At 34.4% G+C, this 19,189-nt stretch overlaps 5 protein-coding genes and 1 long non-coding RNA gene across 9 annotated transcripts; 2 read left to right on the forward strand and 4 right to left on the reverse strand.

Annotated features, from left to right (window-relative positions):
• Positions 1–60: 60 nt before the first annotated feature.
• LOC121131205 (proteasome subunit beta type-7) lies at positions 61–1,004 on the forward strand. Its single transcript, XM_040726723.2, has one exon. It carries the CDS (start codon positions 61–63, stop codon positions 877–879), a length of 819 nt encoding a protein of 272 aa, XP_040582657.1. The 3' UTR covers positions 880–1,004.
• Positions 942–2,875, reverse strand: LOC121131171 (glucose-6-phosphatase 3). Of its 4 annotated transcripts, none has more exons than XM_040726698.2 (8): positions 2,446–2,875; positions 2,187–2,357; positions 1,947–2,090; positions 1,818–1,871; positions 1,629–1,759; positions 1,481–1,574; positions 1,282–1,416; positions 942–1,226 (listed from the first exon to the last, which is right to left on the reverse strand). In XM_040726698.2, exons 1-8 carry the CDS (start codon positions 2,541–2,543, stop codon positions 947–949), a joined length of 1,107 nt encoding a protein of 368 aa, XP_040582632.1. In that variant the 5' UTR covers positions 2,544–2,875; the 3' UTR covers positions 942–946. The 4 variants fall into 4 exon arrangements, with proteins under 4 accessions (XP_040582632.1, XP_040582637.1, XP_040582649.1 ...); XM_040726703.2 differs by having other exon boundaries at positions 1,292–1,416; positions 1,486–1,574; positions 2,446–2,693; XM_040726715.2 differs by having other exon boundaries at positions 1,486–1,574; positions 2,446–2,693.
• An 8-nt stretch (positions 2,876–2,883) lies between these two features.
• LOC121131149 (poly(rC)-binding protein 3) lies at positions 2,884–5,066 on the reverse strand. The gene is made up of 2 exons (XM_040726685.2): positions 4,871–5,066; positions 2,884–4,804 (listed from the first exon to the last, which is right to left on the reverse strand). Exon 2 carries the CDS (start codon positions 4,701–4,703, stop codon positions 3,261–3,263), a length of 1,443 nt encoding a protein of 480 aa, XP_040582619.1. The 5' UTR covers positions 4,704–4,804; positions 4,871–5,066; the 3' UTR covers positions 2,884–3,260.
• A 195-nt stretch (positions 5,067–5,261) lies between these two features.
• Positions 5,262–7,349, forward strand: Spf45 (splicing factor 45). Its single transcript, XM_040726692.2, has 7 exons — positions 5,262–5,884; positions 5,949–6,054; positions 6,115–6,330; positions 6,443–6,606; positions 6,693–6,926; positions 6,981–7,158; positions 7,233–7,349. Exons 1-7 carry the CDS (start codon positions 5,570–5,572, stop codon positions 7,328–7,330), a joined length of 1,311 nt encoding a protein of 436 aa, XP_040582626.1. The 5' UTR covers positions 5,262–5,569; the 3' UTR covers positions 7,331–7,349.
• On the reverse strand, positions 7,340–10,169 carry ClpX (Caseinolytic protease chaperone subunit). Its single transcript, XM_040726678.2, has 4 exons — positions 8,675–10,169; positions 8,324–8,610; positions 8,113–8,265; positions 7,340–8,051 (listed from the first exon to the last, which is right to left on the reverse strand). Exons 1-4 carry the CDS (start codon positions 9,912–9,914, stop codon positions 7,908–7,910), a joined length of 1,824 nt encoding a protein of 607 aa, XP_040582612.1. The 5' UTR covers positions 9,915–10,169; the 3' UTR covers positions 7,340–7,907.
• Positions 10,170–14,362: 4,193 nt separating this feature from the next.
• On the reverse strand, positions 14,363–19,180 carry LOC121131234 (uncharacterized). Its single transcript, XR_005868982.2, has 3 exons — positions 18,915–19,180; positions 14,791–14,885; positions 14,363–14,734 (listed from the first exon to the last, which is right to left on the reverse strand). It is a non-coding gene; the product is annotated as an uncharacterized lncRNA (long non-coding RNA).
• Between the last annotated feature and the right edge of the window lie 9 nt (positions 19,181–19,189).

Raw genomic sequence — 19,189 nt, forward strand, 5'->3', positions numbered from 1 at the left:
TTAAGCAGGCATCCAAAGTGTTTTTCTAACTAGTAAATACATAATTGTTAATTGATAAAAATGTCAACTCAATTTAATTTGGAAGAGCCCGTCTCTGGATTCAGTTTCGAGAACGCTCGCCGTAATCTTCACCTGCAAGAAAAGGGTTACAAGTCCTTCAAGACAACCAAGACGGGGACAACGATCTGTGCCTTAATCTACAAGGATGGAATCGTGTTCGGAGCGGATAATCGTGCAACAGCTGGAAATATTATAGCCAATAAATTCACTCTCAAAATCCACGAACTCGCCCCTAACATTGTGGCTTGTGGCGCTGGAGTCTCAGCGGATTGTGACAAAGTGACGGAGCTCCTCGCCTCACAACTCAAGCTCCACAGACTCGAGACAGGGAGACAAAGTCGTGTCGTGACAGCTGAGCGTATCCTCACTCAGAGGTTGTTTCAATACCAGGGCCATGTCCAGAGTTATTTGATCCTCGGGGGAGTGGATGTGTCTGGAAGATACATTTATGACATTTCCGCCCATGGTTGTGCCTCTCCCAAGCTGTACGCGGCCACGGGATCTGGGATGCTGGGTGCTATGGCGGAGCTTGAGAGTCGCTATAAAGTTAACATGACGGAGGAAGAAGCAAAGGAACTAGTTAAGGATGCTATTCTGGCAGGTATCTTTAACGACAACGCATCCGGATCCAATGTTGATATTGCTGTCACGAGGATCAGTGATGGATCTATGGAAATCATTAGAGGATACGCCAAACCGAACAAGAAAGGAGAGAGGAAAAATAAATATACTTATGCCAAGGGAACAACTGCAATCTTGAGTGAAGTCGTCAAGCCCATTGTCATTCCAACGCCTCAAGTCCAACCCATGGAGACATAAATACAATTCAATATTTTATATCCATTATTATTATTTCAATACGAATACTAAACTAATAACAATACTTTTACTCCTTTTTATTTTTCGTTTCTCTGAACAAATAAACGGATAATTTAGGAATCAAACTAATATTAATATATATAAACAAAAACATGATAAAATATTGGAAAAAGTAAAATTCATCCATATTCATTTGATTTCCGGTAGGCAGTCCATTTAAGGATAATAAACCAAGAGTTAGACCCAGAACAGCACGGAATAGGGACTCAAGTAGGCTCCTTGATTCTTCAGCGTTATTTTTTACAGAGAGGGCTAAGGCCATAGATGCACCTCCCATTTGAACAATTCTGTATGAGGAGGATAAAAAAATAAATTATACTCAATGTTATACATGTATTATACTTATTCGGACCGTAGCATGGGATATCTTTCAATGAGTACGAATTCCTTGCTATTGCACCATTTCTTAGCAAGAGGAACGGACCAGGACCGGAACGTCCAGTTAGAAGGGAGGCCTTCTCTACAGCGAAAAAACAACTGAAAATGACATATTTGTTCAAGTGTATATATTTTCTTAAATGATTAATAAGTCATGGATTACCTTACAATCAAAAGGCCCGCCAAAAAGAAGAGTCGAATCGGACTCCATGTCATCCATGGAGACTTCACAAAAGTCCGGTTAAGAACAAAAATTCCTAAATAAAATGAAATGTAAAATTAAAATTATATAGGAAGAAAGGTGAGACTACCGCAAACAACACCAAAAATAGATTGATGGGGGAAATTAGAGATAGAAACCACTTCGGAAATGAACAGGAATATAAGATAGACACCATAGAGTTTCCATATATTTCTTCGAAGGAGTATTTTAGATGTTGATCTGAATTTTTAAATTCCGAAAAATATTAATTATAAATGGTATAAAAATAAAAGTGTACCCGAATCCTGAGTTCTCAATGACTTCATTATTAAAAGTAGCAATTAGAACATACCTACAAAGTAATATATTCGTTTTTACTTCTACATTATTTATAATTATCAATATGAAATATGTATACTAAAATTACCAAATAACAGTATTGATTTGTAAGAACCTTGATGGATTCCCTGGATCCGACTTGCATACCATCGATGTTTGAGAGAGATATGGTAATTTGTGGGTAGGATCTTGGGTTTTGATCCACCAATAAGGTCGTTCACCCTGAAGGAATCTATAAATAATGACAACAATGTCAATAGACAATATGTTAAGAGGACTATACAACACCACAGCTAGAATTCATCAAATCAAAAGAAAGGGAATTTACATTTTCAATATGAAGTTGAGCCATTCACTGAAACATATTGCACCAAGGAATTTCATGCCTGAATTATATCTAAGTCCCACAAATACTGAGAAGAGAATGAAATAAACAAACTGGGTCTCTCCAAAAAGAGAGATCCACGAAGATACGAATAGCTTGTCTTGCCCAATAAATCTGTAATTCAGTTCCAATGAAATGAAGGATAATACATTATTAATTATTAGTATCTGTAAGTATTATGTATGAGTGTCATGGTTCTTACGCTTTCTGAATGGTATTGATGAAATACACTTCAGTGAAGTACAATTGAGCCATTTGAGACCTGATGCTCTCCATGATATTGGATCGAATGTCCTCCATAGTTGAAATAAACGTTGTATTGTCTTTATCACTTTATTGATCAATGAGCATGATTAGATGAAGAGATCCTATGCTGCTATGCAAAGCCGACGGGAGTTCAGGTATGAGATAAATGAGTGTTGTGATTGTTGAAGGAAAAGGAATGCCGAATGCGTGCCGCCACCTGGTGATGTAAATTTTGACACTTACTGAATTAGTTTCGACTTATCAGTGTATAATCATAATGTAATATACTAATAAGTAATAACCAGGGATCTTTGAGACTCTGAAATTCCTTTAATATTTATGACCATATTAGTTGTTTCTTGACTTTATGTATGAGTAATAATAGTTTTAATAGTTATTGTAAATATTTATTTATTTCTTGAGAGTTTAAAAATTATAAATCTAATATCCTAAATTTACATTTTGTTTATGAAAAGACAAGACATATAAGAAGAAGAACATGACATAAATAGTATGTAATTGGGAATTGCCAATTGCCTGAATTGACGACATGGATAAATCGGTAGGTAGGTAGGTAGTTAAATAAGCAGAGTGTATAGTAGTTGAGTTGACGATGCATACATATGCAAAGGTAACACGAAGGAAAGAGATATTAAATATTCGAAACCCTTCGAATTCATCTTCTCCCTCTCCTTCCGCCACTGGATCTCCCTCCTGCAGGAGAACGTCTACCCATTCGATCCCTGTGGTGACTACGACTATTTCCACTATTCATTCCCCGATGGTGATAATTACGATTGTAGCCTCCTTTGTTTCGATTATCAGTGCTGTTATTGTTAACACAGTACCGCTATGTTGTTGTTGTTGCTGATGATGATGGTGATGAGATTGAGACCTGGGATCCTCTTCCTGATGATGATGATGGCCGTGGTGAAGCTGGTTAGGATGATGTGGTTGTTGTTGTTGCTGATAGGGCTGCTGTAATTGATCTTTATAATTAATGGAGGGATCCATGTAGGACTGCTGCTGCTGCGATGGTGGTGGGGGTGGCTGTTGTTGCTGCTGCATTGGATGATTAGATAACCCATAGTCTGAAGAACTGCGCTCTCTCATGGCGGCATCAACCGTAGATTGAATAAGGAATTGCGCCAAAAGAACGGATTCTTCAGGCCCTGAGAGACTCACAGCCCTTGTAGGTCCTCCATCTTCATCTTCATTGACCGTGATCGTAGCACCACTCATTCGACGAATCTCCGCTATTTTAGTTCCTCCTTTACCGATAATGGAGCCCACGAACTCAGTCTCAACACTCATTTCTCTATTGATGATGAGTGCGTTGCTATCGCTGTGACTTCGTGCATTGACGGCGGCCATGAGCGCTAAAGGATTTAATCCAGGATCGTTGCTGTTAGTGGAAGAACGATTATACGATGCTGCATTTTCTGCTCCGACAGGGCCTAAGGCTGTTTTACCCAGTTCCTTCCTAAGTAATTCTGGTGGAGCAAGATGAGCAACATCACCATCGATAACATAAGCCTTATCGCCACAGAGAAAAACGGGTTTCCAGTCTCTAGAGCGAGGAAGGAGAGATGGAACATAGGGTATGATTTCTCCCCGAAGAGGGGTTTCCTCGAGGACAGTACAAACGTGGTATGCACATTGAAGACAGGCTTCACCACTCCCAGAAATCTCGACGCATCTCTCCGTGGAGTCCCCCAGACTCTCTTGTGAGACTTGAATGTTTGCACCTGTTAAATCCCGTATTTCCTTTACTTTGGACCCCTGTTTCCCGATGATGGATCCACATTGTGAGGCTGGAACGGCAAGACGAATCACTAAGTTTTGTGGGGTTTTGAGGCTGGAAATAAAGTCCCACAGTTTTCTCGTGATGAGACTAAATGCCTTGAAAATGAGTTCAAGGGACCCATTGATCATAAGAACTCGCTCATAAGAGTCTCCATCTGTAAGATTGATATTTGCTCCACTCTGGGAACGGAGCTGGTTGATGAGAGTTCCGTCAAACCCAAATAGATACTGAACCTCTTCTCGGGAAAGAATGATCTTCAGTGTGATAGCTCCTAAGGAGGGGCCATTCCCGAGGCCGCCGACGCCACTTAAACCAACGCTCGTTCCACCACCCGTATTCACACTTCCACCTCCTCCAACACTTGAATTATGTCCATTCTCAACTCCGACTCCATAGCCAGAAGACATCCTTACAGTTACTACTTTAGTTCGTAGTTACTACTTACCTACACCCCATTCACCGTCTAATCCCTTTCTTCGCCGCTCTCCAAAAGGACTATTTCTAATTACTAATTAGAAGAAGAAGAAGAAGAATTAATACAATACTCATCTATCATTTCCGATCCTATACTTACAAGTTAGTGTTGCATACATTAACATTGACGAGCGTACGTTGAGATTTGGGAAGTCTCTCTAGTACGTCCGCTATCAGCACTGAGTAATGCACGCCATCCAACACGCAACCTCTTAATACAACTTCATCTACCGGCAATCCATATTTATAAATTTTATATCATATTGGACAAGGAAAATCAAGATAGCTATAGTTCTGAGAAAAGAATTCGTAAAGAAGTAGCATGACTATCATGAGGGATTGGACATTGTTTGGAATGAATCCAATGATGTGTGATGCTCTGTTGTATTTTTCCATTCGAGATGTGCCGTGGTATTGGGGAGGTTGCGTGAGCAATCTATTCTTAAACTTACTCTTTCTTCTTCCCTACTGAATTCTCTCTCTCTCTCTCCCTCTCTCTCTTTTCCCTGCATCCAAGAAGGAACTACGAAAAAGTGTAGAGGAGACCGTAATCTTAATTAAATTAATTATTATTTATCCAAATCAATGAACCTACTTGAGCTTATCCTCTAAATTGTTGTGGTGGTGTGTAATTCTAGTTACTAATACTAATCTGGAATGTTTGGCTGGTATGGGAATAACTAAGTAGTCGTATTTATGAAGTGTACTAGGTTAGTTTTCTGAATGCTGTTGAGCCAGAAGTCGTGACTAGTGACTAGCAAGGATCCAGATAAAGGCGTTGACGCTTAGATTGAGGATCATGTCCCTCTACGACGATGAAGAGGTTGGATTAACGGATGCAGGAGAGGCAGTGGGATGGTCAAGAGGCATTCAACGTCCTGCTCCGCCCATTGTGACTCATACTCCACCTCCGATCTTAAAGGCAGCCAAGCCACTCAAACCCATAATAGTGCCCATAGTAGCTTCCACTGTTTTAACTCCTGCTACTACTAGCACTGCTAGTACTCCTATCCCTAAGAGGTCCAACACTCTGGCTCCTGTCATCAATCTCCAATCCAATCGACAGTCCTATAAGGCCCAAGTGGAGTCCACATACACCTACAACACAGACAAAGTATCCTATTCACTAGTCATTCTCACTCACTCACTCACTCCTCCTTCTCTTCTTATTCTTCCAGTCGAGTCGAACTGACAGGACTCTCATTCCTCTCACAGATCCCAATTGGACCCCTAGCAACGAATATGATCCTCTTTGGCCTAATGATTATGAAAAAGTCGTTGCGGGTAAGGAGGACTCTTTATCCCTCCCTAATATTCATAATACATCTCCCTCCAACATTCTAGATATTCGAGACATGAAGCGACAAACGCAAGAAGAGATTGCAGAAACAAAGAAACGACGTTATACAGAAAACTCTAGGGAAAGAGCACGAGAGCGATTTAACCAAACTCTAAGTCCTTCTTCTAGTGGCTTCTCTCGAAGGAGACACTCTGATGATGAAGAGGATGAAGAGCGCCGAGGCAGTCGACGAAGAAGAGAACGGAGGTCCAATACTGGCTGTAAGAATTTATTTTTCCTCTCCTCTTGGAATTATTTAAGAAGAAATACAAATATTGTTTATATACTACTTAATATAACCCTACTAAATATTAAAACAATCCCTATACCCAGCATCCAGCGCGGGTGGAGGAGCCGCTATTGCTCCCCCTCCTTCTCTTACAGAAACTTCCAATCCATCTGAATTTGTTCCTCCTGGAGGGAGTATGACAGATAAAGGCGGAGGAATGGCTGGACTTGATGTTGCAGCAAAAATCATGGCGAAATACGGTTACAAGGTAATAATGCATTAATTATTAGTATTATTTCCCTTAAATAACACTTATTCTTATCCTTAATACAAACTTATGTACTATGAATGTAGCAAGGTCAAGGACTTGGAAGAGATGAGCAAGGAATGTCCATGGCTCTATCTGTTGAGAAAACATCAAAGAGAGGGGGAAGAATCGTTCACGAAAAGGATTTAAAGCAACAACCACCTGAGGATACTTCGCCAAATACACTTCAGGGAAGTTTTTCCGAAGAATGTGGAGGAGGAGGAGGAAAGCCCTCAATTACGGATATGATGAAAAATCCATCTAAAGTGGTTTTGTGCAAGGTAACGTTCCCTTTCGAATTATGTTTTATTCACAATTACATCTTACATTCTTAGAATATGGTGGGACCCGGAGAAGTAGACGAGTTCTTAGAGCCGGAGGTAAAGGAGGAATGTAACGAAAAGTATGGTGATGTGGTTAGGGTTTTCATTTATGAAGTATCTAATGCCTCATCCGAGGAAGACGCAGTTCGTATCTTCATTGAGTTCAAACGGGTTGAGTCTGCCATAAAGGGTATGTGTATTACTCTTAATGATTTGAGAATTGACACTACATTTCTCTTCTTTTTTTTTTACTCTTTAATAAAGCCGTGGTTGATCTTAATGGTAGATTTTTTGGAGGAAGAGAGGTCCAAGCCAATTTTTATGACTTTCACAAGTTCAATAATCAAAAATTAGACGAATAAAATCAGATGCTCAATACAACATTCTCATTTTTATTATTTATTCACCTCGTTAAGGAAACAATTGTCAAATAGTTATTCAGGAAATGTGGGGTTTAGATAATTTTATTTATATTATCACGACAGTAGTAAACAAATTCAATGCATGTATTATAATTTATAAACGGAAATGAGGGAGAGAGAAAAAAAATTGTAGGTGCCACACAAATTAGAATTATATACAAGAAATTTGACAAATTTTGTTCCGTCAATACAACGCAGTAACAAAAAATAATCATCATCTAACAGAAAATACGTCTTTAAACAACAAGTTAACAATTTATTGACAAACATATTTTCTATCATTCCTGCATTTAAGATGTATTAAGTATGATCTGAAAGAGAGTAATAAAATACTTTTTCGTTTTTAAAATAAATCTTTAGAGCATTACCAAAATTATCTTTAAAAACAAAATGCAATTCCTGCAATATAGCAAGTGTAATTTCAAAAAAAAATTATTGAAGTACTTTCGAAATATTTCTAAATATATTTTTTTCTTCCATAAAATGTAGACATCAAATATTAGCAACAATGAGTCAATTAACGTTCGGCATAGGCCAAGCTGGACGAGTCTAGATCGCCATTTGTGTCTGAGTCACCAATGCCCCCAGAATTCATATTCGGTTCGGAACCTGACTTATGGTAAATCGGTACGGATTTACCTAGAACGGAATCCTCTGTGACCTAAACAATGGAAATTGTTGAAAATCCTTAAAACAATAATGTATTAAACTTAAAAAAATACCTCAACGGCCACGATTTCAGATCCAGGAATTTCAAACATTGCGTCTAACAATATTTTCTCTAGAATAGCTCTTAGACCTCGAGCTCCAGTTTTTTTACTGATGGTTTGACGCGCAATTGCCTTCAAGGCCTCTGATTGGAAAGTCAGATCCACCTAATAATACAAAAGGATATTTTTATATTAATTTAAACAATGTGTAACCTAATTCTACCTTATCCATGCCAAATAGCATTTGATACTGAGGAACAAGAGCATTTTTGGGTTCTGTAAGGATGCGGACTAGCATATCTTCGTCCAAGGAATGGAAGGGTACTAGTGAAGGAAATCTACCTACAAACTCTGGAATCATTCCAAAATCAATCAAATCACCCGCTTCTACATTAGCCAAATATCTATCCCTCTCCTGTTGATCTTCCCACTCATCATTGGAACTTCCTTCCTTCTGAGCAGATTGAGCTGCAGCTCTTCTTCCTTGTTCATTGTCTTGCGTTCCAAAGCCTATGATTATTGATTGAGCATTAATACACATTACTTCAAAGAAATATCATGTCAAATTTCTTACCAAGGTATTTTTCGTTCTTTCTTCTTGAAACAATTTTTTCAAGACCATTAAAAGCACCAGATGATACAAAGAGAATATTAGTTGTGTCAACTTGAACAGTATCTCCTCTTGTCTTGCGCGCAGAGTTCTTCTCAGGAACATTCACAATTGTGCCTTCCACCATTTTCAACATTCCTTGTTGAACTCCTTCTCCTCCAACGTCCCTTAGTTGATGTATCCCGGGAACAGCTCCAATTTTGTCGACTTCATCCAAAAAAATAATTCCCATTTGGGCCTTCTCCACATTATAATTAGCGTCTTGGAGCAATTTTGCCACAACACTCTCAATATCATCCCCTACATATCCTGCCATTGTTAAAGTTGTGCAGTCACATATGGCAAATGGGACATCTAAGCATCTTGCGATGGTTTGAGCTAGAAGAGTTTTTCCTGAGCCAGTGGAGCCAAACATCATGATATTTGACTTTTCTAGTCTTAAATCATGGGACTTTGCATCAAGGATATCACTCCCTGCAGCATTGACTGAAGGAGTTCTTTTCGTGCGATCCTGAGTGGGGGGAACGGAGTTTCCGTGAGGTAGCCCGGACCCAAAGAAGGATCCCATTCCCGCAATATGAAGTAAATCTCTATGAGAGGGAAGAGATTCTCCTCCATTCGTATTCGGAGAACCCCCCGTTGAACTAGATGTATCTTTTTTATTGAGGGGAATGTTGTGGAATATGCGTTTGTAGTGATTGTAGACTGCAACGGAAAGAGCTCTCTTGGCTGCATCTTGCCCAACAATGTGTTTGTTGAGATAGTCGAAAATCTTTTTGGGTGGTGGCGGCGCTCTTCTCGTACTGGCTGCAGCGGCGGCGGCAGCAACGCGCTGAGATGCTCCAGCAGATTCCCCTCCAGGAGTGGATTCCTTGGCCTTCGAGTCTGCGTCTGAGAGTACAACAAAGAAGTGAGAGCATTTCTCACATTTAACAAATCGCGTCGTGGAGACAAAGGTACTGACGTGTTCACAGGGATCCCCACATTTAGGACAAATCAGTTTGGAGCCATTGCTATTATTTTGGGATCCTCCTTTAGATGAAGAATCATCTCCAGAACTACTGAGACTCTGGGTCGTAGTTCTTAATCCTGCTGATGGAATGCGTAGGGGCACAAAGGCCCTACTCACTCCCTGGAGGAGCACACAGTGGGGAGGAGGAGGAACCACACATCGTCGCAACAAACCATATCTTACTCGTGACATCACACTGGAATTAATAATTATTCCTTAGAAGTTAGTTATTATTCTCAACACTCCGAAGAATCGTGAACAAATAAGAGACAATAATAATAATAACAAAGAATTGGACAAAAATTAGATTTGTCATTTATAAGTAGAGTTAAACATAAGGTCAGCTATGCATGATCAAAGTTCAGTTCTCTCTCACTCTCTTTTCATCCCTCTTTGTCTCTAGCTAGCTCTCTAATAAGTAATAACTTATCACGGCTGCCAGTCATCATTAATTTTATCATTATTTATATAAGGGAAAAAAGAAATAGGCTGTTTGTGTATGCAAGCTCAAGTATATATAATATTATTTATGTAATAGCTATAGGAGCAGATAATACTTATTTGGTCAACAAAATTCCTTACAGTTAGAAGTTTATATATTACTAATATTCTAGGGTTATTTTATAATTTATTATTATACGTCCTATGTACTGATTATTAAAATTTTGATTTGGATATATATAATATTATTATTATTATATGTGCGTACGAGTTGAATTTGAAACATTCCAAGTTTATAAGTGACGTCATTCAATTGCCATTATTAAACGTCTCTATTCATTATGTAACAAAGTATAATAAATAAAACTAGCTAATACTAACGATCAGCTCTCTGAAATAAATAAAAATGCAGTTTATACCAAGGCAATGAGTCAACGACTAATGAATTCTACCCAGATATGAATATTATATCATATAATTGAGGATATATAATTTATATGTCCTCAAAAGCGGGAGCGTGTTTTTGCAATTAGTCATCCTTATAATACTAAAAGCTGTCATCATTATTTTTTCATTCTTGACGAGGAAACATCTCAAAATTCATGATAATTATTCATAAATAAAAAGTAACCGAACTACGTATTGATTATTTTCATAAGGTTTAGACACGTGTAAAATTGCTTCGTAATGAAGTTTGAGATAAAGTATTGACTTAAGATTTGGTTTTGTAAGTACAATAATTCATTACGTTTCTTGTGTTGTGTTGGTTGGCCCTTTAGATGGTTATTTTTTGGGTTGTCCTTATCTCATTAATTTGGAAAATGTTACCAAAGCCGACAATAAAACTATTACAAGTGTTGTCGTAAAAAGTATCAGCAACGTTCTTCGCTCAGATTTTGTATTAAAGCAGCCGAAAACATTAACCCACATTTTCCAATGATGTTGCATGTCACTCGTCTAGCTCATTGTCTGAACAGAATAGCAACGCTCTGTCCTGATTATTTCGAAAATACAAACACTCTCATCTCTAAATTGAAGAAAGTATTTTCTAATTCATGTGATAGAAAAAGTAATTTTACTATTTTATGCTAAGTTCCCCTACCACCATCACCTATCTTCCCGCTTAAAGCAGTGGAATACTATGCCAAGGACTTCTGGTATGGATGAAAATAATGATGCAATAAAAAAAGTGAATGTTATGAAGAATGAGTCCCTTTTGTCAGAAATAGTGTTTGTTCAAAACAATTTGAATCCAATACAAGTAGCCATTAAAGCATTGGAAAAGAGATTGCCACTACTCACAAGTGTAACTATCGTTTAAAGTCTATGCCAATATATTACACTCGAACCATTCAAAACTAAATGTCTGGAGGTGATAGAGAAAAATAAAGGATACATCGAATTGAGAGAATTGGCGCCTGAAACCATCAATCACGATAGCGATTTTTTAGATACAAAAACACTCCTATTGTTAACTGTGATTGTAAAAGAGTTTTTCAGTGTGATGTCAGACATAGATATACCGAAAAGGTCCTGTTTGAAAGAGGTTCATGTCAAGGATATTATGATAGTGAAATTGAGCATTGATTTATGAAGATAGGTAAATGTTATCATAAATCATTCAAGTATCATTATTATTATTTATTTAGTTTTTATCTAATTAATTTATTATATTTTTAAGTAGTTAAATTTCATAATGTAATCGTTGTAAAATGATAGATTAAAATGTAAAGGGTATGTATTATTTAGAAATTATGAAATCATTCAACTATCCTCATAGTTAATACCAATGTTCCATTTGATTATCATATTCTTGACGTGAGCCTTCGTCAGATGGGACTTTATTGGTACATTTATGTACATCACGTTGGAAACCCTCTCGGAATGAAAATTTAACTATAGTAGTGTTTTGTATGTTAAAAACTCTATATCGTGATTCATGGTTTATGGTACCAATTTTCTGAATTTGATGTATCGCCATCATCTACAGACATTAATTTTGAAAGGTTCAAGCGTAATTTCTTGGCATAGATTTTCTACGATAGTTACACATGGGAGTAACGATAATTTCTCTTTCAAAGCTTTATTAGTTACCTGGATTGGATTTGAATTGTGTTGAATAAACATTATTTCATACAAAAGTGGATCATTCTTCAAAACATCTTTTTTTTATATATAAATTGCATCATTGTTTCCATACATAACATTCATACACTCTTTGACTGAATTAAAGTACTTGGCGTAGTAGTCGATTGTTTTAGATCACCTGAATTATAAAAATATATATTCACTTAAAAGAAATCAGGTCAGAGTGTTACTATTCAGTTCAACCAATGAGTAAGACAAGTGATATGCAACATAATTGGAAAATGTTGTTTAAGGTTTTTGGTTGCTTTAATACAATATGAAGCTCCGTTGGTAATGAAAATCTTCAGTCCTTCGCCTCTGAAATAAGAGACAAGAACGTTCCTGATACTTTTTACAGCAATACTTGTTATCATTGGATACCTTCCAAATTTATGAGATATGGACGACCCAAAAATTAACCATATAAAGGACCAACCAACACTGCAGTCATGGACCGATATCGAGTGTCCGTAGTTTCGTCTAATTCGTCCTTACCCTCAATTTTTTTTTAAATCTTGGTCAACACTACTTTACTTTGAGACTCCATTGACTTGGTGATGGAAAAACGAGAGAGAATTACTTTTCCATTGTAAATTTCCATAAACTTAACAAAATTTGGATGATTAACGATATGGAGTGGAATATTGCAGGAGAAAAGCATTTGGTTATATCTTCTGTAAAATTGGAATGTTCATAATTGGAATTAATTATATGACTTGTATACAGTTTCAAATTCCTTTCGTGAATTTGGCTTTTACTGTGTTGTTCTACTTTGAATTATAGTTCCATAATTACAAAGATGGCATGCCAAAAATCTAGAATTCTCGTCGTAATTCCATATATTTTGACATAAATTATCAGCGATCAAATAATATTTATCTATTCATTTACCCTTTAAAAGCTATTATATAAATATTAAATAATTTTGAAGTACAATATTGTTAATTAATTTTATATTTATTTTTATTTTAAACAAATTATACTTTCTTGAATGGAAAAATAACTAATATTGGACTTGTAAGTACAATGAAAAGTGTCTTTGAATAAACACAATTGATTTTTTTTTTAAATATATGTAATAGTGGCATTATATTATTTTTTTTTTTAACATGCGTAAAGGAAGATTACAAACTATCAAATTAACATAAGATCTATTTTTAACTAGTACAGTAAACCATTTCATTTATGTTTATATGAAACTCGAGTAAATATGTAACATAAATAAAAATTTCAATAACGTTTTTATAATTTTGTTTGTCTCAACGATGAAAATGGAAATTATTTATGGTACACTTCATAATATTGAATCCGATGCTTGGCAGTAACAATTTTGCAATTAAGGATAACTAAATTATTAATAGTATCAACGTAAATTATGTAACAAAAACGTGTCAATGACTTCGGATTTGATAGATAAACTGTTAACGGCAGTTTCTTGTGCATAAAATCAACTCTCTCCATGCCTTTGTTCAGAGAATCGCCATAATACATGAATTACTAGATATATGGATGATTGGAAATTTTATGAGTAAACAAAATCTCAGAGGCTCACCTTTTTTATTAATAATAACGAAGGAAAAATATGTTAACTCTTTAGTAGTCCTTCATAAATTCATTGAATGATGACATTAATAAAAAGTTATATTTGAATTTTTAAACAGGGAGTGAGCTACAAGTCTTACATTGGAATATTTTGGATTTAAAAAATTAATGTAAATATTTATAAACAATATAAATATAACTGACTATAATTATCCGAATAAATCTTCTAAATTCATTTTATACTAAATTTTATAACAGTATTTTTTATTAAAATAATAGATGCATGAATAGTTCTATCTTTTAAAATTGGAAAAGTTGCTTAAAAAGATGTTAAAGAGGATTTGGAAAGTTTCTTCATCGATTTCCAAGCAAAAATGGAGAGCTTTGAAAGTAGTAATTTATGTATTGTTTTATATAATAATATTAAAAATTAAATTATTTAAAAAAACTTTATTATACAATAACTATCAAACACAACCAACAAGAAATTTTAACAATATATTTCAGTTTTTAAAAATTGTATTGGAAAAGTATAAAAAATAATTATGACTATATTATACACAAATTTCCTTATTTGGTTAGGTTTTGCAGTTTAAAATCAAATAATTAGAGGCTATTTAGAACAGACTATATAAATAGTAGGTTTACAGTTGAGTTAATATAATATTAACGTTTTTAAAATGATAATACGCTTCGTTTAATTGGACTCTATCCCGTATTCCGATCGTTTATAATTGATATCCATATTTATCAGTAGTTGGATTCTGAATTGGCATCATTGAAATATTGATTAAGCAAAGTCATTGTAAGTTTCTTAATAACTATATGAAGTTCGAGCAAGCAATTAAATTGAACAGTTACAATGCCCATTATTTTAAATGAAGATTTCAGAAACAATAAATCTGAAATGTAATAATCATCTTAATACAATTCTTCAAATTAAGGAGCTCATAAATACCATAATCTGGTAACCTATAGCAATAGATTATTTTGTTTTTCCTTAAGGTGGGAAATCCTTTCGTCGCACACCACGTATCCATTTCTGGCGCATATCTATTTTTGAAGGAAATCATAGACATTAAATTAAATTTGAGGTTAAATCCTAAGTTAGATGGACCTGGATCTCTAGGAAATTTATGAATTTACTTATTTGAGCAACCGTAGGCATAACAATATAGAACCATGATTATTATTTCAAATGATAACTCAAACCAATGAACACTAAAACAACAAGCGGTTAAGATATTATTCTTGAAACCAATACCAAAAAAACTAAAGCAAATACCTTAGTTATAATTTATAAGTACTCAACCAATCACTGTAAATAGTTTGAATCGATCCAAACTGATTTTCTCTTAGAGACCAGTTCAGACCAAACTTCTTTCAATAAGAAAATTATTTCGGTTCTCTAAAATTACTAACGGTTTCAGACCGGCTTTGGATTTCCAGACCGAAACCCAAAACTAATATATAATTTTGTTTTGAGTATTTATATATTAATAACGTGTACAAGTAAAGATTTTCTACAAGATGCAACTAAAAAATGAGATGAATAATTTTAAATGAAGGATTTACAGTACTGGGACGTAGATAACTAAATTATAAATCAATTCTGTAATCTTTGACTATTTTATTACAAATAATGAATAAGAAGGACTTTATTTTATTTGCTTGAATAAAAAGTGCGCTTAGTTACAAAAAAGCAAACATGAAAATAATAAACTTTTTGTGGGATCGGTAAAACTTAATATTCCCACGATTACATGGCAACAAATCCAGTAAAGTCAGAGCTTGTAAAAATAAATGTACCAGAGGGAGTACCCGGCATTCGTCAGAATTATTACTTTATTAATATTAGGCGTCAATGAGCTTTGTTTTAAAAACATATGCTTGATGCTGAAGTCACGTTAATTTTTTTAATATATAACCCGTCAAAATAAATGCAAGCTAGAATGAAGATTCTCAAAATTTAATGTAGATTACATCTGTATTTTTTGGCAAATTATTGTCAATTTCTATCAAAAATTATTATTGTTAATCCTTTGAGTGTGTCGCAAATTGGACTTAAAGTAGCAAAAATTATCGTCCTAATAAAAATGACGGATTTTATTTGAAAGACCATATCGGAACCAATATATATATTAAATCAAATAAAGTATAACCATAAAAATTGCCCGTTATAAGCTACCACTGATGCTAAAATTAATTATCCTTTTGATCTATTTTTACTATTACTGAAAACTTGAATTAAAACAGGCAACCAACAATTAAGGGTTTTCTTAAAATTATGGTATTTTGGAAATAAGGACCTTTGTTGATTAGTCTTATGTTTATGATTCTCTAAAGAAACTACTTAGTATAATTTATTTAAATCATTATTAATATAAATTGGAAACTGTAATTGGAAAATAATTATTTTTTAGTGGAATGCTGGAAATGATTGGTTATGTTCAGAGCTGATATCTTATAAAGTTAAATAGAATGATCTTTAGCTCAGACTTCAGAGGCAGATCTGAAGTAGAGGAACCAAAAACATTTTATTACATTATAAAGAATTTTGAAACGTTATTCATTACGCTCTCCTTGGTCCTACCAGCATAGTACTAAAAATACATTATCTGAGATAAATCACTTCAGGGCACCAAAAAAATGCCCTGACATAAGCATCCCCATCAATGTGTTTAACTTTACACTACATTGACCACCTAGACTTAAATTATATTCAAATTTTAATAAATATTTAGCAATAAGAATAAGAAATGAGCGGTATGTAGAAAATTGCACTCTTACCTACCCCAGAATACCTATTTCCTACACGACCAATCCATAGGTAAGTGATTTGCAATTGGTGTGATATGAGATATTTCATAGAAAGTAATCAATTTACACATAAAATCAAGTTCATAATTTTTAATATAAATTATTTTTATTTTAGGGACACTCAAAGTCAATAATAATTATATCCATAACGAAAAAAAAAGTAGTAATCTTTGTAAAAAATAGTTACATAACGACCCCTTAGAAACAATAAAAAATGAACGGCCAAATGAACGCCGATCAATATCCAAGCCTTTCAATTTCCCCCCAAAACCACAATTTTTGCGTGAAATTTTTTTGTAGTCCTATAGAATCTACAATTTATATTAAAAAACATAATTTATGTTCGAATGATTGAGCAGATAGTTTGTCGTTGTTGTAGTTTTTTAACAACACCGCGTGGTGTTTTATTTAACTCTTCCATTTTAGGTTAGTATTTTATATCCTCAAAAATTGTTTTTGAGGTGAAAGTGATGGACTTACTTCACGTTTACAGTTCAAAATTAAAGTAGATATTTTTTTAAGTTTTTCTAAAGTAAATCCTCAAAAAATAATTGAACTAATTATTTAAACGGATAAATTTGCCCCTCAAAAATAAAGTATCAACTTCATATCGTGTTTGTACAAGATTATTAATTTTATTATTGTAATGGCCGGAGGGTAAAAATTTACATGAATAGAATTTTCTGATAAGAAAATAAAATACTATTATATGATATATTATTATAACTATGTAGTTTTATAAATTTGAATTTCCTCCTCAATTGACTCCGCGGTGACGTCATTAAAATAGCCAGCACAATTGTAAACAAAAGTATAGAAATTTCTTATCGGCACACCTTGGTATATATAGTATATTCTAGCTATTACCAAGATAGCTAAAGACTATCTCTAAGTGTCTTGGCTATGTTTTGCTTTGCTTTGTATCAATGTGACTATATATAGTCACTATGGCTCTGTATTTTCCTTTCAGCTGCTTTCATGAGTTAACTCTTGTATGTAGGGCTACCAGTGCTCGAGTTTCCCCCACCACCCTGATATTAGCTTTTACCGTTCATCTTGGGTTCTTAAGTTTTAATTTATGTGTTGCAAAGATTAAACAAGCTTAATATTGAATTCAGTCTGAACATTTTAGGCTACATGTTTTGTATATGAAGAAAACATCGGAATACAAAAAATGTTGAGTTTCTTTTTGAAAAATCAAATATTGCTGCCAGTTAACTGTCAGAAATCGATCCGAATAATCAAAACAAGCATTAAAATAGTAATGAAGTTCATCTTAGTAGAACCCATCATCACATATGATGAATAATATGTTTAATGAAATTATGGATATAAAATTTAAACATGATTGTTTAAAGTTCCAAGTATAGCTATTTAACCAAATATGAAATATATTCGATTGGGATATTTATAAAGTAAAGGTTACTAGATCCTAAAGTGTCCCAAAATCCAAGCATTTCAGAATTATCTATTATTTCATTAGCTGTACATTTCCCTTCACATGCACTCAAACATATAGAAAACTATCTTTATAATCAATAGAGGCATTGCCGTTTATCTGCAGTAGACCATTTGCAAATATTTTTTGCATAAGGATAATAAAATAAATTATTCTTAGAGGCTTGGTTTTTTTAATCGTTTGTTTTAAATAGCTACGTTTTAGGTTTTGTTGAAAAGTTCGATGGCAACCCTGTCGGTATATATGACTTACAGCAGATTACAGATGAGTTTACAGCATTCTACGTATTAGGGAACTGAAAAAGGGATTTCGATTAATTTATATAAATCATAAATCAATGTGTCATTTCATAGTCAGTCATTGATTCTTTTATGGATAAAATTATCAATTCAATGTAGGTATATACTCATTATTACTTAAAATCTAAATAACAATTAGCAGTTATACAGAAGACTAGCTTGCATATGGTTTTTTTTTTCAAATTTGTCATTTCTCTTTTGACAATCGAGGTTGAGAGTGGATTAAAAATCTCGCCGTGACTGAACCGTTTATGTGAGGTTGTAAATTTGAGGTATTTTTGGAATGCAAAATGAAAAGAACCCCGAAAATTAATACGGTAACCTTGACAATTAGAATAATGTTTGAGAGGAGAGTAGCTGTCATAACTTTTTATTAAATTAGATGCGAGCAGCTAGAGAATAAAGGAAATAAACACAAACTCCACTTTATATGAAGCAAAGAAGTAGACCGGAGATACTCCGTTTTCGATATTCACTTCTACTCTGATTCCAACGGGAACTTACATTTATATTTATAACTCCCCAAGAATCCTCTGCGTTAGTCTCCGTCATTCATGAGCACACACACTCGTGGTTACACTTTATTCCTAAATGTGCACTCCTAATAATGCTGACAGCTTTAGAGAATAAGAACACTGTTCCAGTTGCCAATTAAAAAACTTACACGCTAAAACATGCTCAGATAAAACTATCAGTCTTCAGAACTGACAATAAATACTCTTTAGTTTTTGATTATTATAACTTACAACCCTAAACATAAGTGACTATTTGGTAAATTA

Source organism: Lepeophtheirus salmonis, chromosome 1, assembly GCF_016086655.4.
Source record: "Lepeophtheirus salmonis chromosome 1, UVic_Lsal_1.4, whole genome shotgun sequence".
NCBI classification, from domain to species: domain Eukaryota; kingdom Metazoa; phylum Arthropoda; class Copepoda; order Siphonostomatoida; family Caligidae; genus Lepeophtheirus; species Lepeophtheirus salmonis.